The sequence below is a fragment of the Aptenodytes forsteri genome, unplaced genomic scaffold (assembly GCF_000699145.1).
Source record: "Aptenodytes forsteri isolate BGI_AS27 unplaced genomic scaffold, ASM69914v1 Scaffold65, whole genome shotgun sequence".
NCBI classification, from domain to species: Eukaryota; Metazoa; Chordata; class Aves; order Sphenisciformes; family Spheniscidae; genus Aptenodytes; species Aptenodytes forsteri.
The window spans coordinates 2,300,728-2,320,700 of NW_008795127.1; the positions used below are offsets into that span (position 1 = coordinate 2,300,728).

A 19,973-nucleotide genomic window follows, 5' to 3' on the forward strand; every position below is an offset into this window, starting at 1 on the left:
TCCTAGAGTTTCAGCAGATAAGCTCTGAAACGAAGTGCAAATAGGAGCACAAACATAACAAGATACATTAAAAAATACTGCAAAATTGTTGTGCATGAACTTGGACCATACAAGCTCTCTCTTGGCTGTATTTTTCCATACTTTGTGACATAATATAGTTGTACGTGTTCCCTACACACATAGATACCCACACATGCACAGAATTTCTCATTCACCACCTCTTAAGAAGTGATGATTAGCCAATCTTACCTCATTCTCTTCCACATACATAAACCCAGATGCAGAGGGACAGTTGTTTGTTTTTACAGCGCCTTTCTAAATGTATTTGGGTTTTGAGAGTTTCTGTGGCAGCTTTGAACATTGCTGGTGGGCCTAATCTACAGTCTGAGAGCATCCCTAGAGGATATAGCTTAACATAACAACCTATGATCTGCATATATAAAAGTATTTTAACTGGTGTACAAAGTCCTGTAGAGCTTGCAAATCTAAAACAATTTTAAAAATGTAAGTACTATCATGCGTAATATACTGAAAGTTAATTTGTCTATGTGAGAGAAATTGTGAACTTTGCAAATACCATGAGATAGAGAGCTAAAGGGGATAATAATTTTTGGCATTAGAACAGTTCCAAGATTTCAACCAGAGATCTGAGTCGGAAAAGAAATATTTTTAGACATATAGCTGTAGCCTTTATTTCTAACTGTAGCCCATGGCATCTTGGCTTTGGGACCTCACCTGCTGCAGAATTTTGCACCACCTCACATGCTGGTTTGTACTCTAGTTTTAGGCATGTATTTTAACATAGAGCTAGCAAAACCCCCTGGCTCCATGACTCGATTGAGATGCCAGATACACCTCTTCATACTAATGTTTAGAATTTATTTCAAAGTTGAACATCAAGGAGGATGTCAGCTGAATTTTGCAAGGAAGAGATCAATAAATGGATGCAGTTTGAAAAGTTGGCTACATTCCTTAATGATCCCTGTGATCAACTGAAATTTTAATCATTTTATTCAAAGAAGCCCATTTGCCAAATTTCTGATCATTCTTCCCACACACTGAAACCAAGGAGAAGGCAGAAAAATAAGTGTAGGATTGCCAAACAAATCACAGTGACTTTTCTGACTTTTGTCAGCTCATAGTGAAACTAAAACAGATTCTAAAATAAAAAGAAATTGCAAAAATGTGTTTTGACTTTTAAAATTCTAAAAAAAAGTAGCTAGAATTCTTTTTAGTCATTCTGATTACAGTTTGAGTATTATTCTGGATCATAAAAAAGGTATTTCCCCTAATTCTTGTTAGCTGTCATAAAACTACTTTCTGTTTGAGAGACACTTTTGATTTATCTGAGCATATATAATGCATCATATTGCTAACAGGCAGAGCAATTATTTTTAAGTGAAAGGAAAACATAGACGCATAAATTGTATTGGCCACACCTACACCTGTTCTACTGTCTGACCGTATCCCTTGATGCCCATATTTAAAAGGCTTGCAAGCCTGCCTCCTATAATCTGCATACCTACCCTATCTACCAGAAAAAGCTCTTGCTCAGTCTTCATTACTGTATCTGACATAATTTATTTACTGTGGCTCTTGCTTGAACTGACTCGTTCTACTTGACAAAAATCACTAAGTAGGAAACTTCTTCTCAAGGTTAAAGCAACTTGTTTTTCTCAAAATGTTCTAAATTTTATGTAGCCTAATAGAAGGGTTTAAGATGATAGTTTTGTCTCTAATCTTAAGGAGGACAAACGTGATCAATTCTTCTGTGCTCCCATTTGTTAATGGAGTAAATTCAAAAGAAGCATTGCAAATTGTTGCCATATAATTTCACAGAGCTTTGTTCTGATCAAAATTTTTACTTGGGAGTTGAAGGGGGGAATTGGCATATTACAACTTGTAAAACTATCCTGTAGCTAATTCAGATATTTGTGGCTTCCAGAATAAAGACCTGGTTGAATGTGATGCTCTGAAAGAACCACAGACTGAGAGAGCAGATGTGTTACTACTATTGACAATAGGGCTGTCAATGGACTTTAAGTTTGCAAGATTGTGCCGTATTTACTTCAGAGTAGCCCCACTGATTTCAGCAGAACTAGATGGACACCAATACACCACGATGGGATCCTTGCTCAGACAAAGCTTTGAGGTAGATATGCCTAGACCTATAGCAATCCCTACCTCCAACCGAAGGGCTTTCAAACTCAGATAAGCTGGTATATTGGTAGATATACTAGAATAATTAACTTTTTGAATAGAAAATTCTTAACGTGACTAGGTAAAGCAGAGTAGAAATGACAAAGTTTATTCAGAGCTCTCCTTTTGCCTAGTATGTATCTGCTGCTGCTTTATTGCTCCCAGGCTTATTTTATTTGACTCAGCAACTTTCTGAATGGCGATAAACCCTGCTCAGACTCCTCTGGTCCTATACTGTGTGCTTAATGCTCCCTTTTCTCATAGATGAGATCAGTATAGTTAACAAAGAATTTTCATCTCAGTAGGCATAGGGTATAGGGGAAACAGAGGGACTTAAAAGTTCAGTGCCTTGTGATACTTCATGTAGAGGTGGTTGACAAAAGATTTAATCAACCCATTTTCTTTAAAAAGCGCTATTGCACAGGACACATAGGAAACAGCAGTGACTAGCCTTGCAGAAAACACCGACTGAGAAAATGTATTTTTTGGTGGCCCTAGCAAACTGGCAGAGCTGCATTTGTAGAACCCCCCCAACCCAACCCTTTTCTATCCATACTTGATCCTTCCAGCACCTATGGCAGCATAAAGCTTTAATGCAAGCCCCTCTAGGAAGAGCCACTTAAGCAGATGCATCACCTACAATTCACTAATTTCCTATTGTGCATTTGAACTCCATAAAGTGCTCACAGAGGAACAAAGAAGTCTACCTTCCAGCTCAGCTGGGTTTTGTGTTTTTTTTTTTTTTTCCAATACCCTTCCAAAAACTTCAGGTTTTGTTCAGTTCTCTTTTGATCCATATGACAGGTAGTTTTACCCAGAAAACACAAGGTCTAACTTTGATAATGTAAGTATAACTAAACAGAGGGTTATTAAGTGATTCATGAATGATCTAAAATAAAGGATGGAAAAATTAAATATACCACACGGCATTCTGCAGCCTGTGAAGAAGGAAGAACTGTAGACTTTTGTCCCAAATCCTTTGAAGACATCTTTGAAGTGTCTGGAGAAATACTAGGTGGATGTTCTTGGATTTCAGGCTCTGCTTTATTGTCAGGGATGGGAGCTATCTGAATGGAAAGAGATGCTGTGTGTATCTCAGGCACGGGGTTACAGGCAGGTGAGACAGGCCTTTGTGGAAATACTGGCACTTCAACAGGCTTGAGCTGTTGCTGTGTATTACAATGAACGCTACTCGCTGGGTCACGTGTCCGGGTTAATTTCAGGGTAGATACCCTACGTTTTTGAGACTGTTGCCTTTGGCCTTGATGGAGAGTAGTACTAATATCAGCTACTGTGCTTGTGCCTGCACTGGAGATTGAAGTCAGTGGTTTAATGATTTTTTGTGCATAGGACACACTTGTGTTAGATATTTGAGAAGACATTGTCTTCTGGACAGACTTCTCGTTAGCGTAATAGGCAGTATCTGTGGGAAGGTGCTTAGCTGGACCAGTTGTTACTGCCTGGAGGTTAATTTCGTTCTTGTGATTAGTTACTCTTGCTTTCCGAAAACTTTCTTTTCTAGGGGGGGGCAGAGGTGCCTTATTTGCCAAAAGCATCCACACAGAGCAAAATAACATTGAAGAAGAAACAGAAAGAAAGTAAATGTTAGCAGGAGATATAACTCAGTTTGACTTTTATCTTTAAATAAAGGAACTAGCAACTTAAGGGGCTTCATCCCAACATTGCTCAATTCAATGGACAATTGAATTGGTCAGGTTCCCACCACCTTTTGCTGTGCAGGGCTGTACAGCTTGTGTTTAGAAAGCGAGATGTTCCATTTGCTCAGAGTGAACTGGGATCAGAAGGGAGCCCACAATAGTCCATTTTCTTTTAAAAAAACAATTATTACACTGACTAAGAATTATTACTGGGAAATTGTTCAGATATGTAAGTAATTTCCAAAATGTACTGCATGATCTTAGATAACCAGCTGTTATTCACAGGTAACACACATATATAAAACACAAAGAGCCTCTTAAACCTTGCAATTAAAATAGTAACAGAGACAGTATTGACATTGGTATGTTGATCTTTTTTGGACAGATAAATATGTTTCCAAGTTAACTGGGGTTTTTTTAGAGTGCTCTAATTATATTGTTCTGCAAAACAGGCAGAAACATTGTCTACCTTATAATTAATCAACCTTTACCCTCAGATATTATTTTGATGACTGATGCATTTTTCCGAGTGTAAAATATTAATAAATACTCTTTGAAGTCTGGGAACACTCCTAGAAAGCTTTTATTTGTGTATGACCTACTTTTATTTAGCTGGCTGTCTTGTTCACTGAAAGCAATTTCTGGTAATTAACCTGGAGGCATGCATCCTGTGTGGAGTATACTTTATCTATGCAGTAAAACAGTTTGTAACGACCCATATGAACAGGTGATTCGCACTATCTGGAAGATATCAGGACAACGTTCCATAGAGGTATCCCATCTATACATGCTATCCCCCAAGAATAACCCACACACAAATGCCAAAGCATGAAACTTGGTGTGTTCAGTTTTACCTGAGTTGGTGATTTTTTATCCTGTAGATTTGGCCGCACGCTCCTAAAACCTTTTGCTGTAAGAGATGAACTGCTAGCATCTCCATTCAGTGTCTCTCTACTTCCATCATTGTAAGATCTCCAAGCTTTTGTGAGGAAAAAAGAATCAAACGATTTTTTTTGTGATTAGTAGATCTCTATATTGCCATCATCGTAGCAACCCAGCTATTAAACAAACTGTGGAAAAGTTTAGCTACTACACAGCTGACATTGCTGCTGTTATCACCATGCAAGTTATGAGAACAGGGCTAAACCTGCCACTTTACAAAATATTTACCTTTAAAATTTAGAAAACTCAAGCATTGACTATGCTGCTGGTAGCAGTTTGATATCTCCCCACAACATTCATACAGACTATGGATTTTAACCTTGGGAGTCCTTTTGAGATGTTAGTGCTTCAGCCCCTGTATAAAGCAGGCTGAAGTACTTTCACAGATTAGGTTCTTGAACTTCACAGCTGCGTTGGATTTTGAAAAACATCCCAGCTCACGTAAAGTTAGTTGGTCACAGCAGTTTCACCAAATTTCACCACAGTACCCGATTAGTTGTTCCAAGAATGCATCTTGTTTCCAAATCTGAATGACATCTCGATTTTCCAACCAACCAACCATGTTTTGTCTCTATCCTCAGAGCTGAAAAGCGCTCAGGACATTGTCCAAACATAGAGGAAGATACTACCCTACCTCAACAAGTTACAGATTTGAAGACAAAATATTGTAAGAGGCTGGGAAAAGTAACACATTATGTGAGCAGGCTGCTAAGTGGGGTGGGCAGAACTTGCAATCCTGAGTAAGGGACTAAAAATGAAATAGCAAGTGCCACTGAAGCTGAAGGTGGCAAATTAGCAGTCTGTATTCTCCCACACAATTCATTTTCTGACAACATATACTGTCTTATAGGAAATACTGCTTTCAAGTGAGACCTGAATTTGAGGTCTTAACCACTTGCAATTATTATTATAATTTCAGTGGTGCTTTCCTTAAAGAATGTGGAGGTATGGAGTGATGAAATCAAATAAATGGAAGATTGTTATAATTCATCCACTTACATGGTATTACACTGACGCATAAATAACACAGTGTTTTATTTACCTGAATCTGGAGACTGCGAATCAGACCCTGAAAAAGAAACATCCGATATTAATTTGTGTTAGAAATAAAAACATGATGACACAACTTGAAAAATATATAGGAGTCTTTTTGTTCAGTTACCTAATTCCCTCCTGTTACCTAAGCACACCTCAGAATATTAGACCACAGGTAACTGTGCAATGTTTATTGCACAAGTTCTACAGAAGGTTACAGCGTGCTGAGAGTTACTGTTATTTAAGCCCCACTATTTCAGACAGCCAATAATAAACAAGCATGTGCTGTGGTTTTTTTTCCAGTAAATACTGTGATATACTACCCTCTAAAATCTAGATATCAAAAGAAATATCATTCCTTTAAGATGAACTGGAAAGGTTTAATTCAAAACCAAGAAAGATGCCTACAGATTCTGTCAGGATTTTCTCTCCCCCTTCACACCAGAATGTGTGATGCTTTCTTCACCACTTCAAAGCAAAACACAGAAACTGATACATACATACTGCCAACACAGAACAGATTGGAAATTCTGGTGGGTTTTTTGATTATTTGTAGATATCTTAGTATTTTTTCTCCTAAAGAAACGAAAATTATGACATCTCTAAACGAATTAAAAATATTTTTAAGGTACAATAATTGTAGTACTAAGAGCACTCCTTATCACTAATTTATGTGCAACAAAGCAAGACACTAAGAGGCTTGTATTGCATGCTAAAATGAAAAAAAAAAATTGTTAGAAGGGTTGCTAAGAAATTAGAACCCTATGTATTCTTAAATTTACATACATGCAGTAATCACAATAACTCTTCCATTATCCTTACAAAGAGTGGCAACCAACTTTTTAATTTGCTTCATAAATTCTAACAGTTCTTATTCCTGGGGATTAGTCTTATATTTGAAAAGATCTACAAAACAAGGACTTTATCTTGCTATTATTTTCTGGCTCATTCTTTATTCAGCTTCCTGTATTAAACTTGTTTGGTGTGAACACTGCATGCTCAGATTGGTGTAAATTAGTCTACACCGCTCAAGATTCTTTACTGATTTATACCTACAACTACTTAATTCACCAGTGAACCTGGGCAGCTGGTACCCATTAAGATTTAATTTTGCAAAACCAGACATGAGTATTGCTAAGAAGCAGTTCTGCCTGTCTACTGAATATTCTGCATGTTTTTATTGTTTTAAACATTTTTAGGAAAACATGCTTGATAAATGATTTTTTTCAAGTTAATCTGGCTTCTGAAGATCATTTTACAACAACATTCAGGTTCTTTTCTTTTGAGAAGAGTTTTTAAAGCAATTTACAATGAAGTTTGTAGTAAACAAAACCTACTTTTCATGCTACGTTATCGTGAAAAAAACAGGGGACATGAGACCCAAAATACGTGTCAAAGGCAAAACTAATTTATAAATAACTGGTTTTTCCCAAGTCTTCCTAATTTTTTTCATTAATGGCTACGAAGCATAGGCAGAGAGAAATTAAGACTGCTTTTTAAAGAGCATTGTAGAAGTAAGTAACAAACCTGTCAGTGGAATAGAAAATACGGTTACCCTTCTCCTTGCAGAGTAATATTGCAGGAATGCATAACACTATAGAAAAGCCATTCAGGAGTAGTATCTCACTGGTTAGCGGTTATACCTGAGGCCAGTAGGTTTGGAGAACTCTGAACTCTCTTCACAGCTGTTAATGTGACAGACATTGCAGCACGTTTGCGAGCACACCCACCGCTATCTGGAAGCACAAAACAATACAGACAGCAGCCCCAGACAAAGGGAGCAAGCACATGCAACATATCACAGTGTGAGATATGCCAAACGTACATGAAAATAAGCATGCAGTTAGGGAACTGCTGCAGGAATGTGTAAATTTGCAAGTTTTGCAGATTAGCAGAATACATAAAATTTCACAAGCTTTAAACAACAATAAATCTCACAGAAAATAAGTAAAGAAAGCAATATTTAATACTTAATCCACTAGGGAACATATACATTCTGTTACCTGAAAGACTGCTTAATTATAGCTAATTAGTAAAAACAAACAAGTAATCAAGATGAAGGATTAAGCATTCCAGAGTAATATTAATCAATAATCTGCACTGTAAAATCATTTCATTGTATGCATTAGAAAGGCACCATTCATAAACTAAGCTTATGTTTGATCAGCTCACAAAGTGCTTTTGTTTAGTCTTCTGAATCCTTTAAGCTCAAGAAACAAAATTACTAAGGATGGCATAATTTTTTTGTTGTTTTGGTGGAACATCCTTGTTCTGCCTCCCCCTTTTCTTCTTTATCTAATGGAAGATAAAAAAATGCATGTCTGGAACCCAATAACATCCCAAGGGAATGACTAGAAATCTGAAATCACTCCGAACAACCAGGAATGGAAAAAACCTTTCTTCTGGATCTTGCATGACTCCTTTGTTTCCTTACTCTCTGCTCCTCTCTCACTTGGAGCTGTCATTCTGTTTTATAAATATTTTGTTATTATTAGAAGGTAGCTTTCCCACAACTTAGCTCTTTAGCAAGTCTATCAATTGTAAAAGCAAGTTAATAAATATTCTTCCTGATTATATTTAACTAGAATATTTTTCTGCTCTTCAATATAGTAATTATTTTGTTATTACTGAAATTTCATACAGGGCCCCACTGAAGCCAAGAAGAACCACAACTACCATAGAGGCCCTAACGGTTTTTAGGTCTGTGTCCTATGACAGGGAGTTTTATAAAATTATGCTTAAGGACGCCCTGCCACCTATTAGTAGAAAGTATTTCCTATGATAGCAGTAATTTGAGCCACAGAGACATCTTTAACCCATGTCTGCAAAAGAAGTGAGCTCCTGGTATTTCTTTGCTCATTCCAATATTCCCCCGAAATAGCAGAGCCCTCTGGCCACAGGTCTTGCAGGATATGCATTAAGTAGTTGTTAACGTTGGCAAACGTCAGAGCCACTGCCGCAGGTGTAAGCGGTTCCAAAAACTCATTGCCAATTCCAAGTCTCAAGGCAAAAGGCCAAATGATTTCAGTCAGCAATAGTCAAAAGCAATACGTTACCCGCAATTAATTATTGGTGTTGTACATGTGAAACAAAGACAATGGCTATCAAATCTGCACATTTGTTTTAGTTTGCTTGCATAAATATAGAATGGCAATGGTAATTAAAATCACATTTTCCATTCTTGTATTCCCTCGCCCCCCCCGACAAACACCAGAAGTAATTCCAAGGAGATTTGATGATGTGTTGATATTGAGGTTCTGTTCTTATCTGAATATTGGCAGCATACTTTATTTGAGTAACACAAGCTAACAGGCAAACAATTTTGTTATACGGTCACATCTTTTATTCAAAGTGATGCTTTATTTGTATTTTTTCAAGAGCTACCTTCCTGAATTTCAGGATAGGTGGGAGGAAAGGAAGACAATGAGAAAACTGACTACAAATATTTCATCATTGTAACTTCAAGAAATTCTGCTTCAAATTAATTTTTAATGTAACTGAACTGAGTCAGTTTTATACTTAGTGGACCCATTATCTAGCAAAGTGTTGGACATAGCTTCATACAAGATAGCTAAAACAGATGTTGTAACTGACAATATACATATATGCATACAACATTTACCCCTATACATAGAAGCCCATACGCAAGTCTGTAACGGCAATAACATTCTCAAACTGTACAAACTAATGAGAGTCAATGAGCACTCAATTAAGACATAACCACACAAATATACCATATTGAGTTGTGCAAAATTTCTAATAAAATACAAATGTGTGTGGGCAAGCACATATTTATGCATTATGGACTCCATTTTCCCATCTTTGTTCAGGCCAGGTTCCCATTAAGTCAAGGGCATCGTATCTGAATGAGGATCAGAAGAATCTGCATGCTGCCTCAAAAGAGGCAGTTTTCAAACTGCTTCCCTTATCTGCTCGGCCTTACACAGTTGAACTTCAAGAGACTTATTCCAGCCTGTATTCCTTTTTCATAGCTCCACTGAATTTCCAGCAAATACTAACTATATTCACCCAGATTGTTGAAGTCCAAATAACACCAAAAAGCTCAAAGTCTAGAGAGCAGAGAATTCAAAAACAGTAAGGGAGGCTGAATTAAAGATCATCTGCTCATTTCACTTGCAAACTATAAGCAATTAATATTGCACAGCTGCTACTCAAGGAACAAATGAGGATATGTGAAACAATCTATACAAAATGTATGCATATATAAAAAAATGAAATGTGTGCAAATACGTATACACATAAGCACAATCCTCTGTGCTTTTGACATGACAAGTTCTTCAGGAGTGAGAGTCCTGTCTTCCTAGGTATTGTTTTAACGTTGAAGCAAAGGAGACCTGATCATCTAAGGTCTGCAGGCAATAATAAAATATGAAGTTGGGCAGTAATTCACAATCAAAACAGCTGCCTAAAATGCAAGTCCAGCTCAAATCATGACTTAGCACTGTTGGTGCCTAGACATTCTTTTGCAAGCCCTACATACTCCCATCAAATCAGGAAAAGACAAATAAGCATCCTTAGCAGGTACTTCAGAAATGAATGAAGGAGAAAGGGGAGGTAAGGATTATCTGGTAAGACATGTTTCTGACAGTATCTTGCAGAGCAAGGGCCATATAGGGATGAACTGAATGCTAGGATCAATGCTGCAGACTTACCTTTAAAGAGAGAAAAAGAAAGAGCCACCCACTGACTGGAAAAGACAGGCAAGGTGGTGCCTTGCCTTCCAGCTAGGAGGATGTGTGTATTTGCGTATGTATCCTAACTGTCTCCATGGTGGGGCTCTGGATGCTCTCTTCCTCTTGTTAGCTCACCATTCAGCTCCTCTCCCTTTGCCAACTGCCCTCCTACAATTTTTCTTTTCAGCCTGTGTCTATTCCTCACCTTTCCTCACTTCTTTCTCTCTCCCTCCCTTAATTCTGTTTCTCTCCACAAATAAGAACTTTAACCCTTTCCCCCTAAATCCACAATCCCAACAACTGCTGCCACTACGGACAGCATCACCCTAAGTGAGCTGTATCTCTATTTGACAAATGGTTTATTGGTCAGGTCCTGCTCCAAAGCAGAATGGAGCCAATTCAAAACACCACCACTTTCATTTAGGAACATGGGGTGGTTTTTTTTTGAAAAGACTGTTTCAGAAAGTCAGTAAAACCAGTGGCATAAACCAAGTCAGCAAAGATGAAAGGATGGTGACCTCTTGTGAAGAGGTGAGAGAGAGCATCCAGGGGGCAGGAAATTTTTTATAAGCTCTTACAGCTCAAAGACAAGAAAAATGGCACCGAAACATCATGTTTGCTGATCATTATTCTATCCACTGTCCTTGTGAACGGTACCATCTTCCCCTTTGTCTGCACAGTGAATTCAAGTTTAGAAGTCTTTAGACCAGGGATTCTTACTATTTGCATTCTGACTTTCTGAGGCAAATATATAGTGCTGGATCCAACAGTCCAAGACAGACAAAGCTGCTGCCTCTCCATGTCCCCAGATCCAACCAGCAGTGAGTCTGGAGATGTGTTCCCAGCAGACACATGCACAACAGGACATGTATACACCACATACATACATGGTTGGCCACACAGATCACAGACGCTCAGACCACTCACACTAACACAGATGGCACAATGGCCTCATCCCCCTCCCCGCTCTGGCTGAGCAGGACGAAGGTCCGCTAATGAGAATATATATGCACGCACGTACAAGGTGGATCCTTCCAGCAACTGGGCTCAGACATTGAGTCTGCCACTCATTCCATGCCTGGACCCCAGGGCTGAGGCTCTCCTGAGACAGTCCTGGGAGGGGCCTGGACAAGGGAGGCCCTTGAGCCTCCCTTCCTTCCTTGGGAGTCCTTAATTTGGGTTCCTGCCTGCCCTTGTGCTCCTCTAGGCTTGTGGAGATGGGCCTTTGATGGCCCCTGTGATGGGCCTGGGAGTAGCCTGGCAGGGCAGGCTATTATTTGGGCTTCCCCTCCTGCTACTGTTTCTCCGAGCTCCTTTGTGGGTGTGCAGATGAGCTTTTATCACATAACCTAACTAACATAACATAACATTGACTACACAGGCGAACCTACTATTATTTGGTTCTTTGATGCTGCTAAATTACAACAAATAATGATTAAAAAAGTAAATTTTTTGCAGAATGCCTGAAACACTCGAGCCCACCTAATTTGCTTTAGTGATCTAAAAGTGGCTTCACAATCTATTCAGGAACTCTGCAGGGACCCAAGAATTTCTATTCTTGTCTCCCAGACAAAATGTAAGAGATTAGTGCATGTGATGACTTCCATTAATAAATTTAAAAGACACAAAATATTTGGAGTCTTGCATTCTGACTTTCTGAGGCAAATATATAGTGCTGGATCCAACAGTCCAAGACAGACAAAGCTGCTGCCTCTCCATGTCCCCAGATCCAACCAGCAGTGAGTCTGGAGATGTGTTCCCAGCAGACACATGCACAACAGGACATGTATACACCACATACATACATGGTTGGCCACACAGATCACAGACGCTCAGACCACTCACACTAACACAGATGGCACAATGGCCTCATCCCCCTCCCCGCTCTGGCTGAGCAGGACGAAGGTCCGCTAATGAGAATATATATGCACGCACGTACAAGGTGGATCCTTCCAGCAACTGGGCTCAGACATTGAGTCTGCCACTCATTCCATGCCTGGACCCCAGGGCTGAGGCTCTCCTGAGACAGTCCTGGGAGGGGCCTGGACAAGGGAGGCCCTTGAGCCTCCCTTCCTTCCTTGGGAGTCCTTAATTTGGGTTCCTGCCTGCCCTTGTGCTCCTCTAGGCTTGTGGAGATGGGCCTTTGATGGCCCCTGTGATGGGCCTGGGAGTAGCCTGGCAGGGCAGGCTATTATTTGGGCTTCCCCTCCTGCTACTGTTTCTCCGAGCTCCTTTGTGGGTGTGCAGATGAGCTTTTATCACATAACCTAACTAACATAACATAACATTGACTACACAGGCGAACCTACTATTATTTGGTTCTTTGATGCTGCTAAATTACAACAAATAATGATTAAAAAAGTAAATTTTTTGCAGAATGCCTGAAACACTCGAGCCCACCTAATTTGCTTTAGTGATCTAAAAGTGGCTTCACAATCTATTCAGGAACTCTGCAGGGACCCAAGAATTTCTATTCTTGTCTCCCAGACAAAATGTAAGAGATTAGTGCATGTGATGACTTCCATTAATAAATTTAACAGACACAAAATATTTGCAGTCTTCCAGAACTGCATACTTTTTCACTCTTGGCTGCTCTTTATGTGCTTCATCTACTGCAAAGAGCTAACTTGTTTAATAATTTTAAAATTAGATGCATTTACCAAGTATTATCTGTGTGAAACTCAGCCAAAATTTTTATGGATGGACACTAAGAATCTGTTTTAGCATATTAACTTGTATCCATTCATTATTCCTCAATGCAGTTACCTCTCCCCCAACATCATCTATGCATGCACATATATAGTATGAACAATAAGTACATTTATCCTGTGTTTTAATCTGATGTGAGCTTCATGGGTAGCTCAGGTTTTCTGTGACTTAGGTTCTCAAAATCTCTTACCAAGTTAATGATGCTCATCAAATCTGTAAAGTACTTGAAGACTTGTTGATGAAAACCCCTATATATAGTTTAAAATATTATTCTGTTGATGATTGCTTAGTCTGGGTTTAAAAAGGCACACATTCTATTAGACTATTATTTTTAAATGATGACAGCATTTGAACACCAAAAGGAACTATGAGCCAAAGTACCTTTGGTCCTTTTGAAAACCTCCCCTATACTTTATGTCTATTTCTTTGCTTTTGCGAACGTTTCATTGCCTTATGCCGTTGAATATTCCTTCCTAACATGTGGTACAGAATTAACATCAAATGCTAAAAAATCCCTCCCATATATGGTAGAGTATTGAAAACCAAAGCTCTTAAAAACATTTTCTCTGTAGACAAAAATATCTTCTGCAGGGTTTGCTGGGACAGACTGCCAAGTCTGCAGCCACAGGGAACACTGGATTAGAGGAGCCCACTCTAAGCAGCAGATTTACTTTTTCTTTTTAAAGCTGTGTATATGCTGCTTTGCCACTTCAGCAGTTACTGGCATCGAACTAGAGTGCTCATTTATCTGTAGGAGTAATTAATGAAATGCATATTTTTAAAACAAACTAGTGGCAAACCAATAGTATCTGATAACCTCCAATTGCATCATGCACAAATTGCTGTTATAAAGCAGTGAAATATATATATATTAAAAAAAAAAAAAGAACTGCAGCACTCATTTTATGTTCGGAGACAACATAGTGTAAAAAAAAAAAAAAGAAACAACTAGACCAGAACACCATGCAGAACAGCTTTGACCTCAGTCACTCTCTTCCTTAGTAAAGTGATGCTTTATCAACAGATAGGTGCAAGATGTTCACTTTTACACCCTACTCACTGGATTTTATCTTTTTTTACAGTCAGGAAACAATCTCCATTAATAGACCTGATAGGAAATACCACATTTTTTGTCAATACCTCCTTTTAGTGCAGCTGGCAACACGCACATTAATATCAAGCATGCACAAGATGAAAAATGTTTTCACTGTGTAAGTGCAGAGTAGATTAAAGTTCAGCTTACAATCATGATATCCTTAGATAACTGGAAAAGATTTCAGTGTGTTCAGGTTTTTTAAATCGGTTTTCAAGGCTCCTGTGTGATCAGAAGACTCCCAATCCCCAATAGAAGTCATTCAGCCACATAGATTACTTAAATCTTACGTCTATTTCTCTTGAGAATTTCTAGCTTATGTGAAAAATCTTAGTACAACATAGAACAAAGTCATACTTCAGAGCTGCAGTGGCACAAACTGGCAATTTACCGCTCTGACACTATCTACATTTTTCAAAGTACAAGCTATAAAATGACATCTATAATATGATTTTAACTCATGTGATTGCAACGCACAATGTAATCACAGTCAAATGTATGATGATTAGCTGAGTTACTTCTGAAATTACAGTTCTATGAAGCAAGCAGTATTCCAGTACTACCTTAATTATACAGACTGACATGTTTAGGAAAGATGTCTTCACTAAAAATGCAAGAGGATAGGACAAATTTCAAATAGTATTTCCATAAATGAAAAACACACCACCCTGGTTAGCGTCTGTAAAATAATTAAGAACCACCAAAACTTTGGGAAAAAGAACATAAACTCAACTGATAAATGTAATTTCTCCTGCTTATTATATTTACAAATGTAGTGGTTTCAAGTGAGCCAATATATTTTAACTTTGTATTAAAAAATCTGTCTAAGAACCTGGTTCTACTGAGCTCCAGTCATTGTCTGAGACAACGGGAAGGCAGGAAGCCTGATCAATACAGTGGCCTGGATAATGGCAGCCTATACCATGGAAAAGCTAATCCCTTCAACTTAGAGTGTGCTGCTGAAACACCCAAACTGGCTTCAAAGGTAGTTCAGGTCCTCAGGTCCCACTTAACACATTTTGCTTATTTCAAGTTGTCATATCAGTTGTCATGGTGCAGCACTATGGTCAATGATAAAACCAACTGGTTTGGAAAGGACGGATGTGTCTATCCTTGTGCCACATTAGTCTGCAAACCAGACAGTTCACCACTGGAGTATAAAGAGTTGACTGCAACTGAAAATTTACACCTGACATGAGTGAGGCCAGGATTTCATCAGTCGGCTTTCGAGAGGCCTATTCCCATTTCCAGCCAAACCCAGCAGCACAGTCTATTGACTTCAATGATTCAGGAGCAAATATTAGTACGTTGTCACAGATCATGAAGATAACTTCCTACAGAGTACTTCATTTGGTCAATACATCTATCACAGCAACTTGAGAGAAAATACAAATCCCTATAAGTACAAAATAGTTATCCTCATCTGATTGTGCAAGTGTAGCTAATAATACAGGGCAGTATTTATATGCCCCTTAATTTAATGACTGTAGAGAATGAAAACAAAGCATTTTTAAAGCATGTGCATTTTCTTAGGAAAATGTGATGCTTTAACACCACTTTTCCATAGCTGTTATGTCCTCACACTACGTATTTTTACATAAAACATACACTTACAAAACTGATACTTAAGCACAGAAAGCTAAACATGCATGTATATTTCACATATCCATATATATCCATACATAGAAAAACATGTATGTAAATTTTATATATGGAATACAAATGCACATAAGCAGACATACTATTAAAATATCTTGCTTAATTTGAGTTCAGTGCCAACTAAAGTACAATTTGTTAATGAAAAGTTAATGGGACCTTGTCTGCTTACTAAACAACACATAAGAGTAAAGAAAAATCTCACAGAAGCAGCATACCTGTGTTCATTTTGACACTGGAGGATTTGCTATAAAAGTCTTCAGATTTCCTGTGGAAAATAAAACGATCTATTAATTTGCACAAGACAAGAATGTGTGGTACAAAATGGCAGCAGGACTTCTCGGAGGGGTGGAGAATCACTGTGATACAAATGACAGTCCTATTTTAACACAGCTTTAATTAAATTGGTACTGCTTGCCCTTCCAAAGTTAAAGATGAGCTGTCGCTTCCATTACAAGCTACTCTATTTTCAAGTGTTTAGTATCTCTGTTGTAAACATTTGCTCTGGGATAAAAAACTAGTGATTGACTTTTGGTCTTGAAACTATGAACTAAAAATTACTCCCATACAGGAATGGGGAAATATTTTTAAAGGCTGCTTATAAGCTTTATTCACTCCTTTGTGCAAACTGAAAGATATAAAGAGTAGGTCTCTCCGAATATTTTTTAAGCAGCCAGAGTTACCAGGTCTTTTTTAATGGTTTATAAGCAGGACATGTGGCTGCTGTCATCCAGTGATTTAATGTGTCTCTACAGACAAGACTGACACTCTTAATGTTGCTCACCGTATTGCTATGCACAGAATCAGGACATGTGTCTTGGCATCCACAGGAATCCATTTCAAAACTCCCAATGGAGTCAATAGGTAGGGAATCAAGTCGCTATACATCAATGTGCTTTTTAAAGGTAATAATTTGCACCAAAATAATGTAAAATGCACGCAAAGGTTGAATCTCTTTATTTACATATCCCAACTCTATACACTACTTACAAACAAGCAAATAGTAAAACCCCACAAAACCAAACTACAACTGTAGAAAAGGCAACTTTAACCTACTGATGGTATGTCACAGGACAAACTAGATAATATTTTCCATCTACTGCCAGTTTATGTCACAGCTTTATCTTAGGATCAGGAGCTTTAATACGTTTTCTATTCAGGCAAATGAATAAATAAAAAGACAAATGCAGACGAGATTTCCAAAGGCATTCTACATACTGGCCAATCTCAGCTGTATCGTTACATATATGCTGCTCACTATAATTTACTTTACTGAGTGGGCAGACACACTGGAGGCCAAAATACTGAGGACTAAAAAAAGTCATTCTCCCTCTGCACTGTTCCCACACCAACTTCAGGATAAAACAAAGGGAAAAATCAGAATTTTTAATGTAATACAGCTTCAAAAAATAAATTAAAAATATAAACTGCCTGACTATGTTGGATTAAGTGGGAAGGTATGCATGAGGGACCCTTTTTATAATGGGAGACTCAAGATAATAATTAATACAAGTAAACAAAATATTGAAACAGAATTCCAGCTCAATTCAACAGGAACCCTGAATTAACTGTACATCTGAGGTAACATGTATATTGCTGTATTCTCTTCTATTCTTAATGAGGCCAGATTCTCCACTGCTTGAAAAACTTACTGTTTTTCAGAAACTATCTAAACTCTGCTGCTATTATTCAGTCAGTTTTGTGACAAAAAAGATGCACGACAAACTTCTTGAGAACTATGGAAATAGATATGTGGCAGTGAATAAAGTTTTATTACATTCTTTTTATGCTGTGGCTATCAGCAAACTACCTCTGAGAATTTCTGAAAGGTCTTTTAAAAATTAAGGCTAATTCTATTTTATTCTTTTTTTTTTATAAATTATCTTTGACTGAAATTTTGGATTTCTATAACAGCTACAGAATATTCTTAAAGCCTCAAATTCCTACAGTGTTTTCAGGCTGCTAGAGGAGACACCATTTTCAAGCCTTCTTTTAGCTTGCAACTGAATCACTGATGGTACCACACACAAGCTATGAAATGCAACATGGTATTTTCAGACCCAACAAGTACAGAACTCTTGGAACATTGCAGAGCCAAAATGATTTCTAGCAGGTGGCTTCGATATATTTACATAAAGCGTGCTTAACTCTTACTCAGGCTTTAACAGACAACACTCAATTCTAGCACTACAGCTTTTTCCTCCTAAGAGTTTTTCTACCTGAACAGCTTCGGTTGCATTGCTGACACTCAGCGAGGGATTGTATACAAATCATTAACATTTCCACATTAATCTCATTTTGCTGAAGAACAAATTAGTCTCGCATACCTGAAAAGTATGCATGTAAATAAGACAATATAAATCGCACTCATGCAAACAGCAGGCCTTGCATTTAGTACTAAAATAATTTGGAATTCTCTGTTTCTAAGGAGCTGAAGTAGCATTCAAATACTTAATGACACTAGCAGTAGATCCAAATGAATGCAATGAACTTAACAGCCATATGCCTGAAAGCATTTTACTCAGCATTGTTTCAAGCAGCCTTTAAGATTCTTACTTCAAGAAAGTGAGGGGGGAGGGGGTGTGGGGAAGGGGGGGGAGCAAAGGCCTTTTTTTGCTTTGTACTTCTGTTCCTACTTCATTGCCTCCTGAAAATTGTTCTTTGTGAATGGGTTTGTAAGTAGCTCTAATATAGACCCCTGACAGAGGCGAGATGAATGTTCCACTGGAAGCACCAGACACTCTTCACTGCCAAAAAGGACGCCCAATGATCAGCTTAGATACTCAGCTCTTAGACAGCTAACGCTGTGACAGAAGGAATGCCTGTAATTACTGTGCAGGCACAAAGTGCTACTGGAATGCATGAGTTTGCAAAATCAGAGACTGCTGTTCAGTCACCTAGTTCAAGCAGGTTTTCTACTAAGCTCACACCTGATCTTAGATGCTGAGGTGAAAGAACAGTAAGTTTAGCCACAGTAGCATGCCTAACTTTTGCAGAGGGAGATCCAGGATTAACCTTCATGGCATTCTTCTACAGTTGGCTTCATCTGGCAGAGGTAGCGCAGCAGGAAATGAATGACCGCGCTAATGTACAAATATGGGTCCGTCAGATTGAATACAGATGCAGTTACCATTGCAACAGTTTCACTAAATACGTAATATATATTGCTGTGTTAATTCTTGATAACTCGCTATATTTCTTGATAACACTAAAAAGATGACCTCAGCTCAGCAATACTTTGCATTGAGAGAGGCTACTGAAAAGACTTGTGGGAATCTCATTGACACCTGCTCTATTTTCTCCAAGAGACCCTGATAGCTAGTTGTGATCGCTTCTTCTGTTCCTGATAAGTTGTGAAGTGTGGGGTGCTGCAGGGAGCCATTCTGTCACCCCTTCTGTTCCACATTTATATGGAGCTATAAAAAGGGCTAGTGAGAAGTCAAGAAAGTTTTCCCCGCCCGCAGTTTATTCATGAATACAAGATGCGTGTCTTTACTGTTAGAGGTTCCATTCCATTGTTGATCAGATGTTAGAGCACCTACAGCTGTAAGGTAGGAACTCTAACATCCAACCAAACATCAGCTAAATAAATGTGAGCAAGTACTTCGTGAATCAAAGCCTAAATGAGTACTAACATGCTATTACCTGCTTGCACCTCATTCAAAGAATTAAGTTAATCATAGAATCATGGAATAGTTTGGGTTGGAAGGGACCTCTAAAGGTCATCTAGTCCAACCGCCCTGCAATGAGCAGGGACATCTTCAACTCAATCAGGTTGCTCAGAGCCCCGTCCAACCTGACCTTGAATGTTTCCAGGGAATGTTTCCAGGGATGGGGCATCCACCACCTCTCTGGGCAACCTGTGCCAGTGTTACACCACCCTCAGTGTAAAAAATTTCTTCCTTATATCTAGTTTAAATCTACCCCCCTTTAGTTTGAAGCCATTCCCCCTTGTCCTGTCACAACAGGCCCTGCTAAAAAGTTTGC

The 19,973-nt window shown here is 38.4% G+C and overlaps 1 protein-coding gene across 1 annotated transcript in view; it reads right to left on the bottom strand.

Moving 5' to 3' along the window:
- Window positions 1–19,973, bottom strand: part of SORBS2 (sorbin and SH3 domain containing 2) — a 149,706-nt gene that overhangs the window by 69,559 nt on the left and 60,174 nt on the right. The window contains exons 3-7 of the mRNA XM_009277376.1: window positions 16,205–16,254; window positions 7,478–7,570; window positions 5,842–5,868; window positions 4,712–4,836; window positions 3,120–3,737 (exon numbers count right to left, since the gene is read on the bottom strand). Coding sequence (XP_009275651.1) covers window positions 3,120–3,737; window positions 4,712–4,836; window positions 5,842–5,868; window positions 7,478–7,570; window positions 16,205–16,214 — 873 coding nt within the window. The 5' untranslated portion in view covers window positions 16,215–16,254. The remainder of the gene's footprint in view (window positions 1–3,119; window positions 3,738–4,711; window positions 4,837–5,841; window positions 5,869–7,477; window positions 7,571–16,204; window positions 16,255–19,973) is intronic.